This window comes from Apis cerana, linkage group LG11 (genome assembly GCF_029169275.1).
Source record: "Apis cerana isolate GH-2021 linkage group LG11, AcerK_1.0, whole genome shotgun sequence".
Lineage (NCBI taxonomy): Eukaryota > Metazoa > Arthropoda > Insecta > Hymenoptera > Apidae > Apis > Apis cerana.
Window position 1 is genome coordinate 524,578 of NC_083862.1, and position 20,171 is coordinate 544,748.

The window sequence follows — 20,171 nt, forward strand, 5'->3', positions numbered from 1 at the left end:
CGTTATATTATTGTATTTGGACTTATATTTTTATGAAAGTTCCTGATATTTTTTTACATGTTGTTTATAAATATATATTATTGTTTATCTAGATAAAAATTTTTTTATTATATTTTTTATTATATTACTTGCCATTATTAATACTTAATAATAATAATAAGTATTAAATTAGATACATGTTAAAATATAAATTAAATGATTAAATGATAAATAGTATTGATATAATATATTATGATATAATTATATATATATGTTAAATAGAACTGATATAATATGATTACTGATATACATGATTAAGAAAATAAAAAATTCAATTACATTTATTTTGTTTGAAATTACTTTTTTTATTTGTAAAATAATTTTAAATAATGTAATATTTTTATATAATATTATATTTTATTTATATATTTTTTAAAATTACGATATATTTATATTATTGTGCCCCGAGATCGATGTATTAAGATATTTTGAAATCAATATATTAAACATTGTTGAGAATGTTGTCTTATAAAAGACAAATGCCAATTGCATGATATAAATATAAAATATATAAAATATCATATAATATGAAACAAAATTATGAGAAAGATAACAAAATTCTGAGTAAAACAATAAAATCGCGTATCAATATTCTTTTCGTGAAATTCCATTTTATTAATAAATAATAAACAAAAAGAACTTTTTGCATTCATATTATATTTATAATTGATGACACTTTATAAAAAAAAAGTATTAAATAAAATAAAATTCCTCGTAGAACTTATTTAATTATGATATTACTTGATGAATTATTAATTTTTTAATGTTTGTGAATTCAGTTTTTCAATCATTCTTCTTTATCAATCATGCTTGAGAGAATAACAATATATATTATTTATATTTTTATATAAACTATTTACAATTTTTAAATAAACAAGAATTTATTATATATATTGGAAAATTAAAAAAGAACTACATGACTTATGGGAAAATATATATTTCTGAATATCTATATTACAATATATATATATATATATAAACAATTTACTATTAATGTTTCACAGTTTTTTCCATAAATTATTTAGCTAATTTATTCATATTTAAATAATTATAATAAAGGATAAGAAAAGTTAATTGCTATATTTATAAAAATTATATTCCACAGAAATAGTATGTAATTCAAAAAGAAATATATAATTTAATTGTTTATCTAAATTTAGATTTAAATATAAAAAAAACAATATTAAACATCTTTCTATGAGTAAAAACTGTGAAACAATGAATCTATCTTTAAATGTAAGTATTTTTATCAGTTCTTTATATTAAACTTACATTCTGTTATAAATACTTATAAATAATTTTGATTATTATTTTTGACTATTTATAACAAGCTATTTCTTCAATGTTGACATACAATATAATACATAAAGTCAATATTTTTCAAAAACATAAAAAAAAAATTTAACTAATATAATGTTAAAAAATTAATAAATTTAAATTCAATTAATATGAATACTATTTATATGTATTATAAATATTATTTTTCTTAAATAAAATATTGAGTAAAATTTCTATATATTAATTTACTTCCACTTTTTATCAAAATGTGATAATGTACTGATAAATAATCTGTTATAAATTAATTCAATGAATTTTAGCTTTCAAATTAGATATTAAAAAAATATGTTTTAAAAAACTTTTTATATAACATAAATTATATCTTTTTTTCAAAATTTATTTTGAGTATTTATGTTCCCTTTAAGCACATAATAACTGTTATTTATTAGCAGCATTTAACAAAATTATATAATATAATTTTCTTTAAATAAAAATATCTGTTGTTAACTATATTATGAATTAAAAAATTTATATTGTATATATGATTGCAATTCTTCAAGTAATAATAATTCTATTTTCTATTTAGCATAATTTTTTCATTTAATATATTAATTTAATAAAAAACAAATATTTATAATATCAATCATACAGTTATTGATATTAGATTCTCATAGCTTCTATTGGTATTAATTTGAAAAATCAATTTTTATATAAATATAAAAAAAAAATTTAGATTACAGGACGGTTATTATTTCATCAACTACTTTTTAATACTTAATAAAATAGAATAATATTTTATCAGTATAAGATTTCATAACTTTCCTAAAATATGTAACTTATATTGAGACAATGCAAATTATTTCCTCATAATATAGTCACAATTCAGTCAGTATGAATTCCAATAATATTCCAATATATAAAATATTAGAATCCACTGTTTTCATTTCTCTTGTGTTTAAATCTACAAATTTACTAATATCAATTGTACTCATATAAATATTCATTATTTTTGTATATTGTCTACAAAGAAAGGAAGAAATAGTATCAGTCATATATTCTGTATTATTTTCAATCTCTATTGTTTTTCATTGAACATTACTAGAAAATATAAGCCCTAAAAATATTTCAACAGTACTTTTTTCTATAATATTAATAACATATTTACAGATATAGAAATGCTTACAAAATGAGAAATATTAATTCTGTGTAATATTTTTTTTTTAAATATCAATAAAATTTTCAAAGATATTGTATACATAATTATCATACATTAGTCAATCAATCATAACAAAAGTTATTAAAGTTTTTTTTATGTATGTATAGTGAACATATAATTTTTTTACTTTTTAAATTTTGGGGTTTAATGTTCGTATTATTTATCTTAATTATTTTAGGAAAAATTTTAGTACCAAAAATGATTTGAGAAATTCTTTTTTTTTTAGATTATTATGTTTAATCACATTCCATAGAAAGCTGAAAAATATTAGAAAAACTTTGTCTCTACTTACCTAATATATAAACATAGTACATTTGAGTCTTAAAAAGACATCATTGCTTTAAGAGATTACACATGTAGATTGCGAAGTAGCATTTTCCATATTATTGAGATTACTATAACTACCTCGGAAATTTATATCTTCCACTTTTAAAGATAATTCATGTGATCGTTCTTCATCTAACGGAGCAGTTGTTGAAGTATGACTGATAGACGAATGCCGAGATCGTGATAAAGTTCCTCGTTGATTACTACCTGCAGATGGAGCTGGGCTAGGAGAAGGACTCTCTGGTATTTGTTCCTGTTCTTGCTGTTGTTTTGTTATAATTAATCTATTTAGCAAAGAAATTTGACCTTGAATACTTGACATAAAAGGTCTATATCCCAAACTAAAATATAAATTTAATTTTTCATTTTATTTTTAAATTATTTTTATTTTAAACATATATTGTTTATATAATACATACCATTCAGAATGAGACCATTTAGTTAATGTAAGAAGACCATCTCTTAAATTAATTACAGAATCAAACGATTGCATAGGTGCATGTGCTGCTCTGATAGTTCTAGCCATAGCAGGTGCATCGCGTAAAACAGTTGCCAATACTGCAGCCCATCCTAAACAACTACCTTCCAAAAATAATTGTAAAAGATATCTAAGTTGTACTTCCGCACGACTTATCGGTGCACAGAGCGAAGCATTATGAACTTCTGTCTGTTCAACAGGATCTGGTGAAACCCAACACACTGTTCCGACTCCAGTCCCAACAATTGATTCAGTATCATCTCTCCAAATAGTACTACTATCACTAAGGACGCTGTTAGCATCTAAAAATACAGAAATAAAATTTATATTTTTGTAATCTAAAATGATTAAATTTATGTTATTATAAGATAGTACAAATACCATGTAACATATTTGCTGTTAATTTAGTTTCAGTAGCAGGAAATTGTGTTTCTAAACTGGCAACAGGAGACACTAATGTCGTATAAGGTGGTCTTCCACTTGGTAAACTAGTATAACCACTATCAGGTAAATCAACAACGAAACTGGAGTTTAATGGTTCATCTTCTGGACTTTCTAAATTCACAGATCTTATAGAACGTAAAGAAGTAAGGCTAGATCTTCGAAATTTTTGTAAAGTTGGAAGGGATAACACAGGATAAGCAAATGAAAAATCTTCATGCACTGCTTTCAATGCCGCAATATAATCGTCTATTTTTGCTGCTCTATCACGTTCTCTGGCAAACCACGTAACTAAATGAAAATCTAAGCGTGCAGAAAATCTGCCTAAATCTGCGAGTCGTTTTGCTGAAAGTAATCGACGGGCATGACGTTGTAGTATTACATCAATAAAAAATTCCTCGGCTGAACCTTCTCTAAAAAATAATAAACACTTTATTTTAGTATTGATAATGTATTTTTAATAGTTTTAATCAATATTTATTTTAGAATTTAATACAAAACCTATCAAAACATACTTGTTATCAACCTTCTCAGTTTTAGAAGTATTAGTAGGTACAGACTTTTTTCGCCTCATAACAACATTTCTAGTTTTTTCTAACATTGAAGAAGGAGCTATATCTTTAGTTATTGAATCAGATTGTACTTTAGGTGTCACTGTAGTACTATAACTTCGACTTCTTGAAACTTGCATGGTTCCTAATACTAAAGATAAATCATCTTCATGAGGTGAGAGTGGTGGAGTTTGAGGAGGTCCGCCTAATTTTGATGTTCCACCCCAAGATGTTCTTGGAGACTCCACATCATTTGGATCTTAATAAAAAAAAAAAAAAAAGAATATATAAACATAGAAATCATAATATATAAATTTTACAAAACATTTATTTTTACCTATTGCTCTAAGAAAACGAACAAGATCTTTTGAAAGTTCCCATCTTCCTTGTTCTAAAGCAGCATCCAATAACAAGGTAGCATGTTGTCGACTAACGATTGAAGGTTCTAGATTTTGTAAAATTATTAAGTAACTAGCAGCAGTATCAAGTTGTTGACGTTGCAAACAATCTTGCAACAACTTTTTTGGTGGCCCAGCAACAGAGAATAAATAAGGCCATAGTGCTATTTCAGTCTTTCTAGCGCATTGAACAACTGCTCTAGCCCATACTCCTGGAAATTCACGGATGAATTCCACCACAGAAGGCAACTGAGCATCTGGAATTGGTTCTTTACTAGTTGCTTCTTCTTCTAGTACCTCATGAAGTAAAAGCTCTAATGAATGTGGAAAGTATGGCAGTGCAGAACACGAACGAGCAATTTCCCAAGCATGATATCCTAAATTGCGATGAATGAGTTGTCGTAATATTTGATGAAGATAAACTTGACTCTAAAATTAAAATAATATGTAAGAAATTTTCATCTAATAAAAGATATTTTATGATGTTTACTTACTGTAAGTTCTAATAAACTAAATGGCAGCGAAAATAGAGAATTAGTATCCGAAGTAAAAAGTACTGTATCATTTTCTGCTCCCAATAAAATAGCATCCTCAAATAATATAGCTAAAGGATAAATACGTAAATGAAAAGGTAACATAATTCTTTTGCTCATAAAGGTATGCGTTTTTTCTTGATGATTCCTTGGAAATAATGGAAGCCAAACGCGCATGCCATGAGCACCGCAAAATAACCATAGAGCTTCTGTTAAATGAGGTTTATCTCTTCTTGATCTCCATGGTACCCAAACATTCTCTACATAAGAAGCTAATACTGTTGGAGCACTACACGTAAACAGCTGTAAAGAATAACAAAATTGAAAATTAGTTTTATTTTTATTTTTGAATTATATTATTATTAAAAATATTATTCACATACAACTTCTGGGTTATCAGTACAATGTTCTCGCTGAACCATAAGCAAACGTCCAGATACGTTCAACAGAAGACTTTCAGGATGTGGATGACTTCCAGCTGTTTCTGCACGTATAGTGGTTAAAGTGGCACTTACAACACAAGCAGGATGAATACAAAGTCCACTGATATCTACAGTTTGCAATCTCGTTAATTCTATACTTCCTGCATCTAAAAAAAATAAAATTTTAAGATATAATTTTATAATTTTATAATTCATAAAATTTTTTTCCCTTCTTACTCACCATTATTGCTTTCTATTACCATATCATAAATGCTAATTTGTGCATTAGCACAAAATGTTAAAAGTCTGTCTTTTAATGTGTTGAGCAGTAATACTTGTGATGTCATTCTAACAGTTCTAACATAATTATTATCCAAACGTGTATCACGTGGATATATTCTAACTTCATCTTTATCATCTAATATTGAATAACTACTTGCTATTAAGAAACCTCGATGCCATAATAATCCCCCAGTTACAATGAAATCTCGTTCTTGAGTTTCATTACCAAAAAGTTTCCACTTACGGGAAGGTAAAGAATAATGAGCTAATCCTGTACGCCCTGCTACAGCTATACTCATACCTTCATTATCAATAGCAGTATACTAAAAAAAATTGTAATTTGTTTATAATAATACATATATATTTCATATATAAAAATATCATAGTTTAAAAATATTTGTAATATATAATATGAAATTACATACTCTTATTGGCCAATTGGCACCACTATATGCAGTCGGAATAGGAACAACTAGCCATTGTTTACAACCAGCAAGTATTTGTGTTATAGAATCATTAGGAATTTCATTACCAATATGAAAAGTTGAAGTATTTGTAGAAACTCCCCCACCTAGATTTAAATATAATCTATCTTCACCTTGTAAATACAAATGTCCATGATGACCCTATATAAAAGTTCAATGTTATTAATGATAAATATTATTAATATAAAATATAAAAATTACATAAATATTTATTTTGAATATTTACCATACAAGGATTAACAGTTAAAGGGCTTTTTACAAAATCTAGTTGTATCAAAGAACACTTTAAATTATTTTCTTCATTTTCATTTTCTTCTATTAAAGTAGGACTTGGAGATTCTCTTAACATCCAAAGTTGATAACCTTCAGCAGACCATTCCTAATATATACAAAAGATAAAATTAATAATTAATATATTAATAACTAAGTTAAATAAATTCACTAACCATTGTATGAATATGCAAAGGATTATCATGTGCCAAATCTACTCTTAAACCATAATCCCATTTTAAACTACACAGTAAAAGAGCACCAAATGTACTCCATATTGCTAGGCCACCACCTTCCCAAGCCAATGCAATAGCACAACTATCAGGGGTCCATCTCAAACATCTTACACGACCTGGTCTTCCTGGATAATCTTTGGAAGATAAACTTAATGTATGTGACATTTCTAAACTTCCAGTTGTTTCATCAACATAGTACACTACACCTTCAGAGCTAATAATAAAATATACATTAAAATAAATCATAAATTTCTTTAAATGTATATTAAAATTATTAAAAAAAGTATACTTTTGTCTCCCAATTGCAATAAGACGATATTTATGATTTACAGCTGCACAAGTAGCATCATCAACATCTCTAGCCCAAATTCCTTGTACTTGCTAAAAAATAATATTATTGTAAAATATTTATTTATAAATTTGAACAAAGTAACATACATTAGGATCAAATTTTAATGATTGTGCTGTGAGAAATGCTGCTTTGCCAGTATTGAGTACAATTGCAAATCCACCAACTAAAGGAGAATATTCAATATCGGTAACATACACATTATTTTCAGTAAGTGGTATAGCTACAGTAGATATTTGTTGATCTACACTAAATGGTATTCTTCTTAGATCAAGAGAATAATCTCTATTTACTGTACCATCCCATTTATGACGTATTACATGACTGGTTTTTGTAGCTACCATAAGTTCATCACGTATACAAACTAAAGAACTAATTCCACCATCTATCCAAGCTGATTTTTCCTAATAAAAGAATAATTTGTTTAATAAATTATATAATCCATATAATAAAAAATATATTTATATTGTACATTTACTTACAAATGTTAAAACTAAAGAAGGAATAATTTCTTTGATAAAAAGTTCAGCACTATCTCTTTTTAAACTGGTAACTGGAGAATCTCTCTGTTCATAGAGACCTCTTCCTTCTGGGCTGGTATCTTGCAATCGATAAAATAACAGATAACTATCTGTTGTCTGGAAATAAATTAATAATATAAAATTTCTTTTTGTATCAAATTGATTATTATTTTTCATTGATATTAATTGATTATTATTTTTCATACCGCAATGACAATCATGCTGGAATCTGGCCGCCATTGTACTAAAATATTATCACCATGTTTCTTTAAAGAATCTGTAGTTCGTCTAATAAATACAATGGGTACACAAGGCTAGAAAAAAAATGACAATATATATATATATATATATCTATATTTGTTATCTATGTACATTAAAAAAGTATATATCCTCTTTTATATTTACAAATTTAATAAGAAAATTAATTTATACAATAAATGAAGACTTTTATAATATATAACAATTATAATATAATAATATAAAAGAAATAAAGTTATAAATAAATATTTATTAAATATAATTTTTAATGATAAGAAAATATGTATATTAATATTTAATATTAATCATAGAAAATAATTATTTGAAACGCACAGGAAAATTACGATACGCATAAGATTATTACGATTGAATTTATAATACCTTACAATACCAGATGGTAAGAGTATCTGTTGTTAGGACTGCAAAAAGTATTTTATCCCTGTTGCAAACAACCGCAGTTATTTTTTCTGGATCTATCGTATTTAGAACTCGCGGCCATCCAATAGGAAAAAACATGATTTCGCCTTAAGATTGTTTGTTTTTTACGTTCACATTCCTGTTATATTTAAGTTATCCTTGGACTTCATATATTGTCTCAAAGAATCTGACAAGTAAACATATCCTAACCTCATCATCTTACGCAAAGCATAAATATTAACACCACAGACTAAGGATTAAATAGAATCCTATCATCTAATATAGCTCAGTAGTTACGTAGCATCCATTACCATTCTTGTGTCACATGCGACAATATCGATTTAGAATAGAATGAAATAACAGCGCCATTGGAATAAAAACATGAAAGCAATTAGGAGAATGTAATTTGTAAAAAAGTGGCATTATATATGAAATCACAAATTTTTATTCAAATTTTATTATTTTATATTAAAAGAATACATTTTAAAATAATTTATGTTATTCCATGTTAAATTAAAATGGTGATTTTACTACATTTTATTTAAAAGTTAAATAAAAAAAATAAATTGAAAATTTTTCAATCAAGACATTGATTTTCAATCAGCGCCATCTCGTGTTTGGATCAACGAAGTTTCGATTTATTACTAACATAGTATAATAGACAAAGAGGTATACGAATTCGCCTGATATCATAGACAAGAAAAGTAATATTATGCGAGAAGGACAAAAAATATTTTTCGCCATTTTGAGAATACTACATAGAAAATTAATTAATCATTCGTTTTCTATATAAAATTTTTATACTTTTAAGCTTATTTTAAAATTAAAAATTCAGATAAAAAATTCTCGTATCAATTTTAATGTAAAATTCTTTTTTAATAATTAATTATTTATTAACGATTAACTCGTCATAGATTTTAATATCACATCGATGATACCATATTGAAAATTAATTAATTATTCTTTTTCTGATAAAAATTTAGATTCTTCGAAATTTATATCTTTAAATTAAAACTTTTGATAAGTTTCTGGTATCAATTTTAATGTGAAATTTTCTTTAATTAATTATTTATTACTATAAAAAATGTTTCAATCGCTAATCTCTCATTTCATAATCGAATGGGGATAACAATATTGCGTCGTTTTGATATGACGTTAATAAATAATTAATTAAAGAAAATTTCATATTAAAAGTGATATAAGAAATTTACTTGAAGTTCTAATTTCAAGATGAGAGCTTAAAAGTATAAAAATTTTGAATAGAAAATGTGTAATTAATAAATTTTTCATATCGAATCAAAGTAGCGGGAAATATTTTTTGTCTCTCTTGTACAATGATGTTTTTCTTGTCTGTGACGTCATGCAAGTCTGAAAACCTCCTTGCCTATTCTGCTATGCTAATAATAAATCGGAGCTTCGGTGATCCAAACACAAGATGGCATTAATTTTCAATTCTCATTTTATCTTATTCAAAAACTGTCTTTAACATTCGAAGAATGGCATTAATAGTCAATTCTTATCTTATTTCTATCCTTCTCCCATTATTTGCTTTTCTCGCATGTGATCATAAATAAAATGGGCGAGTTATATGAATTAAATATACTTTTATCATTTCTCTTTTAAAATTACATTGCATCTTAGATGTAGATGTAGATTATAAAAATATATATTTATAATCAATTAATATATTTATAATCAATATTTTTTAAAAATATAAAATAAAAACACAAAGTAATCATCAATTCATTTATACAGATGTAATTTAAATATAATAGACATTTAATAGAATTATTCAAAATGTAATATAATATTGATAGATTTGGAAAATTATTGTATCAATAGATCTTTTGGAAATATTTATTAATTATTATTATTTATAACGAATATTTTTATATTATCTTAAAATATTCAAATGTATTGCTGGTCGAGTATATATCTGTTTAACATAGATATGTTCTACTTATTCACGATTTCGAAGTCTGTACATTATTCATAATATCACAAAACCTCATCATCGAACTTTTTTATAAATCACTATTTATATATTTAGGATAAATTCGACGCTTGCATCATACTTACTATTATTATTACAATATTATTATTTACATTTTTTCTACGCATAAATCGCATATTAAATATTATATAATTAAAATAGATAAATAAGATCCTATAAGTATCCTTTTAATTACATTCATTTTCGGCGATTATGTGTAGCCAAGATATTAAACATTCTCAAAATTATTTTGAAAAATTAAATAAAAATAAAAATTCCAAAAAGAATAAGATATTTTAAGAAGAATAATTAATTATTATTGCATAAAATTTAATTTGCTTTAATTACTTTTGTAAGAAACCTATTAAAATAGCATATATGCAATTTCTAAAGTCAAGTATACCGAACCAATAATTACATCAATATATACATATAAGTATATAATTCGGTTTATCTTATTTAATTTCGAACAAATATATCGATTATTCTCCAAAAATCTTTCGTATAAACGTCTTTAAAATTACTCTTCTTCTTTTTTTTTTTGTTTCTTCTTTTTTAATCTATTTAGAATAACAAAGAATTGGCCATTCAACAAACAGAATAGAGAAATCGATAAACGTATCAACCAGTCTATTCACGATGAAAAATATTCTTAAAAGTAATTGACATTTCTAACAAGTGGGTTCCATGGTTGGTGACATAATATTCATTTTCATAGGTCGGCCAAATCCACGCGTTCCATCAGGTCCAGATGGCATTCTCGTCACGTTTTCTGGTAAATGTGTCAACGCTATACCACTATTGCTCCTCGGTCGACAATAACCTCCCTGCTCAGAACCAGATGAGCATAGAGACAATCTTCTGGAATTTGAGTCAAAAGTAGAATCTCGGCTGCAAGCAGACAATCTTCTCAAAAATGGGCTGTAATCCGCAGAACCACGGCGACTAGAATGATAACAAGCACTACTGCATTCAGAACCGGAACTCGAGCAGCAAGAAAAACGCCGATTCTCTTGATAATAGTAATTTGGCGGGAAAACTGGATGACAATAACCGGTCTCAGAGCCGGAAGAGCAAGCAGAGTAACGTCTACCGAAACTTCCGGCCTCTGAACCGGAACCAGAACAAGAAGACAAACGACGAAGAATAAAACCATTCTCTGAGCCCGAGATCGAACAAGCAGACAATCGACGAGATAACCATGCATCTGGCGATGGAGGTCCTGTAACAATGATAACCGATATGAAGTTTAAGAAAAAAAATAGATTTTGATTAATTGTATTTTTTTTTTTTTCTACATTCTTATTGAAGAATGTGAAACATTATTTCGTGCTCTAATTCGAACTGTTTTATAAAAATTTTACGAACGATTAAAGAAATGAACAGAAATAATAATATTAGACATTGTTTCGTAGAATACCTTGGAATGGATGGGCAGGATAAGCGTGATACATTGGATAACCATGAATAGGCTTCTTGTGTCTGACTCTTCCATCTTCTGGCTCAGATCCGCTGGCGCAACTCGAGGAGTTGTAAATTTCCTCTTTGGTCAACCTTGTAAGGGCACTTTTCTTCGTTGGTTGCTGTTTCCTTTTCTTATCGCTGGATTGTTGCAGTTCGAACACCTTGGCATCGCCCAAGATCATTTGTAAGGCAGTACGAGCGGACGCTGAATCCGTGAACTCGACCATGGCGCATTCCTCGCTCGATGCCAACTCTGGCCTCTTAGCGATTGCTTGACGCACCTGACAATTACAACGAAATTATTTATATCAATGCTCTCCCGATGCAAAGGTAAGTTTTTACGCGATTTTATTATTTATAATCATCATTGTCTCTCATTTCAAACGTAAAAATTTCGTAGATATCGTAGAAAAGATAAAGATAAAGGAGGCTACCTCGGCTGGTGCAGGATGGCCAGGTCGAAGTACTCTGATGAGAGCAATCTCTCCACACGGCCTGAAGATTTCAGCGACAGACTCAACCGACAATTTCTCCACTGGAAGTCTCGCGGCTAGGATCGTTCTCGACGGGGTAGTTTGATCGAAGGGAGGCAAAGGATCGACTCTACGTAACTTGCTACCCTGCGGATTCACTTGAAGCTTCCTCGATTTCGCCAGAGCAGCGCCTACGACTCTCCAATCTCTGCTTAAATGTTTCACCCTTTTAAAACTCGATATAAGCTTCAGTGATACGTATCCTTCTTTGTTCCTTTTCACGTGTTTCAGCAAGAAAGCGTCTTTCACGATATTCTCGTCGGAGAAATAGAACTCTACCTGGGCACAAATCTTCTCGGCCAATTCATCGGTCGGAGGGACGAAATCGTCCGCTTGGGTACCTATACTTACTTCCGATATTTCTTCGCTCTTCGAATCTTTAAAGCTCGCCTCTTCCAACGAATCTGCTCCAGAATCTGGATCACTATTCTTTCGTTGCAACAACGATGCATCATTCATTTTCTTCTCATTGTCGGAACTTCCACTGTCCGATAGATCAGCCTCTTCTCCCTTCGAACCTCTTCGATCGAAGGAAAGGCTCACGTCACTGTCCACGGAGGAAATACTGTCCCTCGTGTCAGATTTTTTCATCGGTGGCGGAGAAAAGATCAAGTTTCCTACTTGATCTCTCGATTCCTGTTGTATATCCACCTCTTCCATCTTTGAATTCGTTCCTTTGAAATATATATATATATATATGTATATATATATAAACAAATATCCTTTCAAATTAATCCATCAGAGAAACCGTATTGTCACTCGACAAATATTTTCAATCTCTTCTCAATCTCCTCTCTTAATATATTCGATATTATCTTCCCAATGATCAAACGAACATCACCTATTCCATAACAAATCGATGTCCACGAATTTACTTGAAAATTTATTTAATCCCTTATAATATAACACTTGGAACTCGATTGAACCGAAGGCGATCGAATCAGATCAGAGAATCGAATCTTTTCATATCTCTCTCTCTCTCTCTTTCTCTTTCTTTCTCCCCCAAGAATAATTCGTTTGGCCGAATGATGATGGTTGATCTCTTCCTTCCTGTCACGTTTGCCGATACGAAATTGAATCTGCGAAGACAGGCCAGCAGATCTATTAAACGTAACGATGGCACGCCGACCGATTCTTGGAGAGGGAGAACGTGGAGGACGAACGTGGAAGTTCGAAAGGAGGGGGGAGAGGGGGCAACTATCGCGGTGTTAAAGGGACGAAAAAGGGGAGGGAGAGAGGGAAAAAAAAATTAGAGCCGAAAGAGGTGATTTTCCCCGCTCTCGTTGGGAACGCGTGCTAGTCTGCCTCGGAAGGGGAGGAAAGTGGGGGACTTGCGCGATTCGTGACAGTTCGGGGAAGAGTGGCCTTCCCAAAGGCGCGTCCACCTCTTTAAATACTTTCGCCCGCGGGTCGCGCATGCGTGAGAATAAACTTACTCTCGTGACAAACCTACCCTGAGGTCGTGACCTTCCTAAATACCGGTCAAGAATGAGGTATCGAGGGGAAGATGGTAATCATTAGCCGAGATCTCGGGAAAAAAATGAAAATGTAAGATGATAGGAGGGGTTGGTTGCGAGCGAATAAATTTAATATCTTTTCGCCGATAATTTTTTTTTTTCCTCCTTTTTTTTCTCTCGTCTCGAACTCGTTTGTCTTTTCTCCTTTTCCGCGATCAATTTTGAAATAATCATCGTGAATTGATCGACGATAGTTTTTTTTTTCTTTCTTTTTATTCTTTTACGCGGATGTTTACTTAAAGAAGATTTTACACTATTCCCGGAGAAAAAGTAAAATATATGACTCTTCATTCAAGGTTGTAATGTTTCGCATAGAAGAGAAAACGAGGAAGGTATTTAAAAAAAAAAAAGAAAAAAGTTATTATCTTTTATTCAAGGCCTACAGTACTTGATACATAATGTAACACGTAAGAATTACGTCTAAGATTATATATATATATAACGTGCTTCTGTAAACATATAATATAACATAATTCTGTAAATATATAATAAATATAATTACTTTTCAACCATAAAAAGAAAGAGAGAATGAAAAAAAGGAGAGAGATATCAAGATATCAAAAATCGTGCAAGTATAATCGGACGAATTATAAAATTATTAATTTACTTACCATGAAAAACGGTACGAGCATCGTGTACTTGCTCCTTGATATTTTCCAAAAAATAAGTATGGAGTAAACGAGCAGCAAGGATTTTCATCCAAACTTGTTACGAATCTGGACAGCTTTATCGCAAAAAAAAAAAAGAAAAAAGAAAAAGAAAAATAAAAGGGAAAAAAGTGGAAAGAGCGACGCGAACTCTTGGACTACCTTGTCCGCGTCTGTCACGGAAGCCGGAGGATGTCGAGACGGCTGTTACAGGAAGGAAGGACTTCTTTATGGTGGTGGTGAACCTCGGTAACCTCGAGAAGAGACCCGGCGGGCTTGTTCACAAACGCGTTTCGCATTGCATCCGGACGCTGCCAGCATAATAAGATATAGGTCAAGTGCGGCTGGTACCATGTATGGCCATACCTGTGCCGAGGAAGGACAAAGATATACGCAGGTTATCATTGTCGAGTCGAAAGGGTTCACTCTACATCGTCACCTCGCCTCTTCGCCTATTTCGTACGCCACCTGTCGTACAAAATACTTGATCACGTCTAGAATTAATTCCTACGCTTAAGAAGGAAAGTGTAAATTTTATCATCATCGGTGTTTCGATTCTTTTATTTACGATATTTTTATTTATTTATTTTTTTTTTTTTCATCAAGAGCAACATTTATTTTCTTATTTGTTATTTTCTTATATCATATATGAGATTAAAAAGAAAAAAATAAAAGTTTAAGGTTATAATTAATCGATTAACTTTGAATTTGTAATTTATATTGTATCTTTGATTAATCTTTGGCGATTGACATTGATGAATCACGTTAGAATCTAATTAATAGTTCTTTGAACCAATTAACGAATAATCATTGTAAGTGTACAAGTTTTTCTTATATTTCTTATATTTCTTATATTTCGCTATGGTTTAATATTCTTTTCAATCATTTCAATTATAAATTACATAAAAAATAATTATATTATTTTTATATTCTTAAATTAAAACGTGATCTAATCGTTTATTTTTTCGAAAAATTGAATTAAGATTTACGTAAAAGTATTTAGAGCTGTATCGTATAACCCTCTTAGGTATGGCTTCTTTATTACGTAAGTTGGTCGGTCCAAACCTTTCAGAACCGTAGATTATTTATTTAACGTTCTTTGAAATCGTTATTCACCAGTTTATATTTGATGATAATTATGTTCTTTTGCGTAATTATAAGAATAATATGTATGTAAAATTATCCAATTATGTTTCATGTTTTATTATTGTAATATAATATATTTTCTTAAATATTCTTATTCTCCACTACTCGATTATATTTTTATCTAACACTTAATAATCTACCAATTGTTCTCAATTATCCAAATATTTTTCCAAATATTACTTTCAAATTTATACGTTCTTTCTTGCTACTATAAAAATTACGATAAATATTTATGATTATTATTTCTGAAATTAATAAATTATAATTATAAATATTAATAAATATCCAGTTAAAAAAGAAAATGGAATTTCACAATGTAAAATTTTAAATAATACATTTTAAATAATTCAAATATTCTTCCAAATTTATATGCTTTCTTATTTTCTTTCTTACTACTATAAAAATTTGATATATTATTATTAATTAAGTAGAAATTAGTTTATTCATTTTAAAAAAAAATAGAATTTTACAATCAAACTCATTCAAATTCGCAATATGAACGACTGCAATTAACATCCAACCATGCGTGATTCAAATATTCAACCCTGAGGGGATATTTCAAAAGACAATCCTTTAAAAGTACTAGTAACATAACTGGAGAATGTAGAAGCCTGCCGGGAACGTTTTTAACGAGATAAACATACAATGAAAATAGTACAGCATAGATTTACTACAATTTTCTTTTTTATCTTATGGATTCAGTTCTTTCTATAATTTTTTTTTTTATTATTATTATATCGTTCAAATATATATAATGTGTATATAAATAATATAACATAAACAATAATGTGTACATAAAGATAATGTGCGAATGAAATAAGTATTTATACATATTTTATAAATTATAAATTATAAGAAAGATTAATAATAAACACAATATTAAACAGATTCACGTCAAGTGAATTCGAAATAGAAAATGAATAATTAATATTTTAATGGTGCGTAACGATGAACGAAATTAAAACAAACGATATTTCCTTGCTATTTCGATCAATCGTCAACTGGAAATAGACGGCCAATAGCATTCTATTTCCTTCGAAGCAAACGAAACGAATAACAACAATGGTGTAAATAAATAAGATATTTATTGCTTGTAGAATCTAATTTCGTACAATAATTTTTATTCGTTTAAAAATAAATTATCGATACGATAATAATAAATTATTATACGAATCCGAGTTAAATAATATGACTATCGAATAAAATTAAAAAAAAAAAAATAACCTCTTACATAATCATCGATTATGAAATACATCGATAAAGAAATAATAATTGTTTCAAAATATTATTTCGAAAATTTAAAATTTTTTAATTTTCATCGTTAACAAAATTTCATTTGTTTACAATTGTTAACAAAACGTGGTTAATTATTTAATCGATTTCAAAAGAAACCAGGACGCGAACACTTGTAATTGCCAATCTACCGAGGTCTCTAGGAAGAATCTTAAGACGATCTCTTTTCTCTCTTACGTATGTCCTTCTTCATCTTTTATAACCGAGATAACAAGCGATCCAAAATTCTCGATTTAAATTCTTGAAAGGAAACACGACAATGGCCTCGCTAAAGCGTGTCATTCATCGTCTTATAAGAATTATCAATGATTGTATATTTTCAAACGACATAGTAAGTGCACGAGTAAAAAAAAAGAAGAAAAAAAATCGTGATGAACTTCCAATAGGATTTCATAAATTTGAAACTAATTTGATTATAATTAAGTGAGAACGCAAAAATAATTGAGGATTAAGAAAATATGGGATTAGATAGAATACTTAGAATATTCAGTAATATTGCATATAGGATTTTTCATCTTCTTAGAAGCACTTCATTTTTTACTTGAGTTATTTTAATACTTTCATTATATGTTATCTTTGTTTATAATCTATGAAAGTTAATAAAATATTTTGAAGATCACAAGGGAAATAAATGTAACAGGATATCATCGTCCATGTTCATCGTCGTTAGCCTTTAAAGTATTTCGATGTAAAATGAATGTTCGTGAAAAGTTCAGTATACGTCTTGTTCACGTAATCGTCATCTCCTTTTATTGATGCGTTTGATGTAATTTATTGCCATGCTTGAGAAATCGATTAACATTATCCATCTAATACGATTTTCCATTCGAATGTCTTATTATTGTAAGAAAGTTAATAAACATTTAAGATTATGAATTATCGTATCGTATATAATTTTGCTTATAAACATATTTAATAAAATATTGAAATAGTTGAATTCTAAATATTAATTTAGTGAAGGAATGTTTTATTTCGTTCAACTTCAGATCTAAATTAAAATTAGATCTTCTAATCGATCTGTAGATTTATTTTGACATGTTTTTGATTGATAAACATCAATTATCTACGAATTTACTTATTCATATTTTTATTGTAAAAAGATAATTATTAAATTTCTCAAACAATGTGCACTTCATCGCCACGCATAAAATTATAACGTTAGTCAACTATACTGATCTTCGTCGATTAAAATATTAAATTAAAGAACGTTTAAAAATATTATAATTATACTTCCAAGCGTTATTTTATCAAAATTTAATATCTTATCTCTGTTCAAAGAAGCATTGATCGAGACAGAAGAATCTGGAAAATCATAGTTATCCAATATACCCTACAATGTTGTCCAACGTTTACGACGATTTCCCGACACAGAGGGCGGCGATTCCTTGAGGCGATTCTTAGTTGTTCATCGTCTTGTTCTGTTCACTGGAGACGGGAGCAGAACTCGAACTGGGTCAGGGCAGCGCGCCAAATGGTTGGATCAATTTTATTTTAAATTTATCAAGTCCGCTTCAACTCCATGGACACGCGTGATCAGTTCAGATTTCCAGACTGTGCATACCGATTAAAATGGTACTTTGCTTGTGTAACGTGAAAAATAAGTAACCATCAAATTATTCCTCGATTCTCGATTCTTTTTTTCAGAAGAAAGATCTAAGATTTTAAGTATATTTTTTCAATATATCGAAGTATAATTTTATCTGAATATAATATGAAAATTATAATATAATATATAATATAATATATATAATATGAAATACATAATATAATATGAAAATTTGATTCATTATTTTTAATATTTAATTTTATATTTATGTTTATATAAAAACGAAATTATAAGAAACGATATAATTATATTATACAATTAATACGGATTAATCGTGCATCCTATTATTTGTTTCGATGATCTATCATATATATATACTTTAATAATCGCAAGAAAAAAAAATGAAAAATTTTTAAAAATGTAATGCACGTGTGCAATGCGTAATTTAAAATTTTAATTTGAATCAAAGAAATCATTTTGATGTTACATTTACGAGAGGAAATCGTGTAGAAATATGCAAATATTGCATATCGCATTTACGCGACCACAGGTTTTGTGTTCGACCAAAGAAGCATTGAAATTTCCTCTTTGATAAATTTTCGATGCGATTGTTATTCTTCGATCCAATTAAATTGTTTATTTTTTTCTTTTTTTCATTATCCCATTGTGATTACTTATAAGCAATAGGTCATTTTTGACAAAAGATCGAACATATTTTATCGTAATCATATAAATAATATATATATATATATTTCAAATGATTAATTTTTGTGAAATATTTCTTGGCGAGATTTATTATACTCGTTTATGCGAGATAATTGTTTTCATATTTATAATGTATATATATGTATATATATAATAGGGAAAACATACTACATGGGATAAGTAACAACGGAGAACCACTGGAACTATGTGAGTCAGGCAGAATAAGGTCCAATATAAGGCCCTGAGGTGATTCGCCTAGACGGCCATGACCATATTACAGGCCAAAGGCCCCCGATACCATCTATACTTCCAGTAACAATTGATGAAATCATTACTGGCAATTTTTTATATTTATAGTGATAAAACTAGAATTAGTAACAAAAACTTCAATTTAAATATTATCTAATTCATCATTTTATTATTTATAATATAAAAGTAATTGTGTAAAATATGAATTTCATTATAAAAAATAAATTTCGAAAAAAGTATATATTATATAAAAAAAATATATAAATATTATAAATATTAATAAAAATAATCGATATTTAAGAGATCAAATTATATAAAATTTTATATTAAAAAAATATTATAATATTATAATATATTAATAAAAACATTTTAATATATTGTTACAGAACATAGTTTTTAATATGATAAAGCTTAATTTAATAATATGCGCATATTATTATTATTATTTTATGATTTAAACAGTTCATTATACAATTTATAAAGATGAAAATAATGAATGTTTCATATATAAAGGTTATAAAAATTTGATATGTAAATATATACATATATATATATGTATATATATGTATATATATAT

The 20,171-nt window shown here is 28.1% G+C and overlaps 2 protein-coding genes and 1 long non-coding RNA gene across 4 annotated transcripts; 1 reads left to right on the forward strand and 2 right to left on the reverse strand.

Moving 5' to 3' along the window:
* Window positions 1-2,651: 2,651 nt before the first annotated feature.
* LOC107998591 (guanine nucleotide exchange factor subunit Rich) lies at window positions 2,652-8,867 on the reverse strand. Its single transcript, XM_017057938.3, has 16 exons — window positions 8,466-8,867; window positions 8,033-8,140; window positions 7,788-7,943; window positions 7,395-7,709; window positions 7,246-7,337; window positions 6,897-7,170; window positions 6,677-6,829; window positions 6,391-6,591; window positions 5,925-6,288; window positions 5,645-5,850; window positions 5,223-5,564; window positions 4,668-5,157; window positions 4,295-4,589; window positions 3,720-4,192; window positions 3,280-3,640; window positions 2,652-3,201 (listed from the first exon to the last, which is right to left on the reverse strand). Exons 1-16 carry the CDS (start codon window positions 8,598-8,600, stop codon window positions 2,874-2,876), a joined length of 4,293 nt encoding a protein of 1,430 aa, XP_016913427.2. The 5' UTR covers window positions 8,601-8,867; the 3' UTR covers window positions 2,652-2,873.
* A 1,477-nt stretch (window positions 8,868-10,344) lies between these two features.
* LOC107998590 (la-related protein 6) lies at window positions 10,345-13,151 on the reverse strand. The gene is made up of 3 exons (XM_017057937.3): window positions 12,393-13,151; window positions 11,915-12,239; window positions 10,345-11,716 (listed from the first exon to the last, which is right to left on the reverse strand). The coding sequence occupies exons 1-3, from the start codon at window positions 13,149-13,151 to the stop codon at window positions 11,166-11,168; spliced, it is 1,635 nt and encodes a 544-aa protein (XP_016913426.1). The 3' UTR covers window positions 10,345-11,165.
* LOC107998530 (uncharacterized) lies at window positions 12,147-19,982 on the forward strand. 2 transcript variants are annotated; one of them, XR_001766208.3, is made up of 4 exons: window positions 12,147-12,288; window positions 12,359-15,467; window positions 18,373-18,666; window positions 19,503-19,982. It is a non-coding gene; the product is annotated as an uncharacterized LOC107998530 (long non-coding RNA). The 2 variants fall into 2 exon arrangements; XR_009831711.1 differs by having other exon boundaries at window positions 12,359-18,666.
* Window positions 19,983-20,171: the final 189 nt, after the last annotated feature.

What these genes read in the sequence shown, in the direction of transcription:
- LOC107998591 (XM_017057938.3), bottom strand. Translation starts at nt 8,600, where the DNA reads ATGTTTTTTCCTATTGGATGGCCGCGAGTTCTAAATACGATAGATCCA. An exon ending in CTTCTTTAGTTTTAACATTT is followed by an intron (nt 7,710 to 7,787) that starts GTAAGTAAATGT and finishes TTCTTTTATTAG; the next exon opens with GAAAAATCAGCTTGGATAGA. An exon ending in GTACTGATAACCCAGAAGTT is followed by an intron (nt 5,565 to 5,644) that starts GTATGTGAATAA and finishes TATTCTTTACAG; the next exon opens with CTGTTTACGTGTAGTGCTCC.
- LOC107998590 (XM_017057937.3), bottom strand. Translation starts at nt 13,151, where the DNA reads ATGGAAGAGGTGGATATACAACAGGAATCGAGAGATCAAGTAGGAAAC. An exon ending in GCCATCCTGCACCAGCCGAG is followed by an intron (nt 12,240 to 12,392) that starts GTAGCCTCCTTT and finishes TGTAATTGTCAG; the next exon opens with GTGCGTCAAGCAATCGCTAA. An exon ending in TCCTGCCCATCCATTCCAAG is followed by an intron (nt 11,717 to 11,914) that starts GTATTCTACGAA and finishes TCATTGTTACAG; the next exon opens with GACCTCCATCGCCAGATGCA.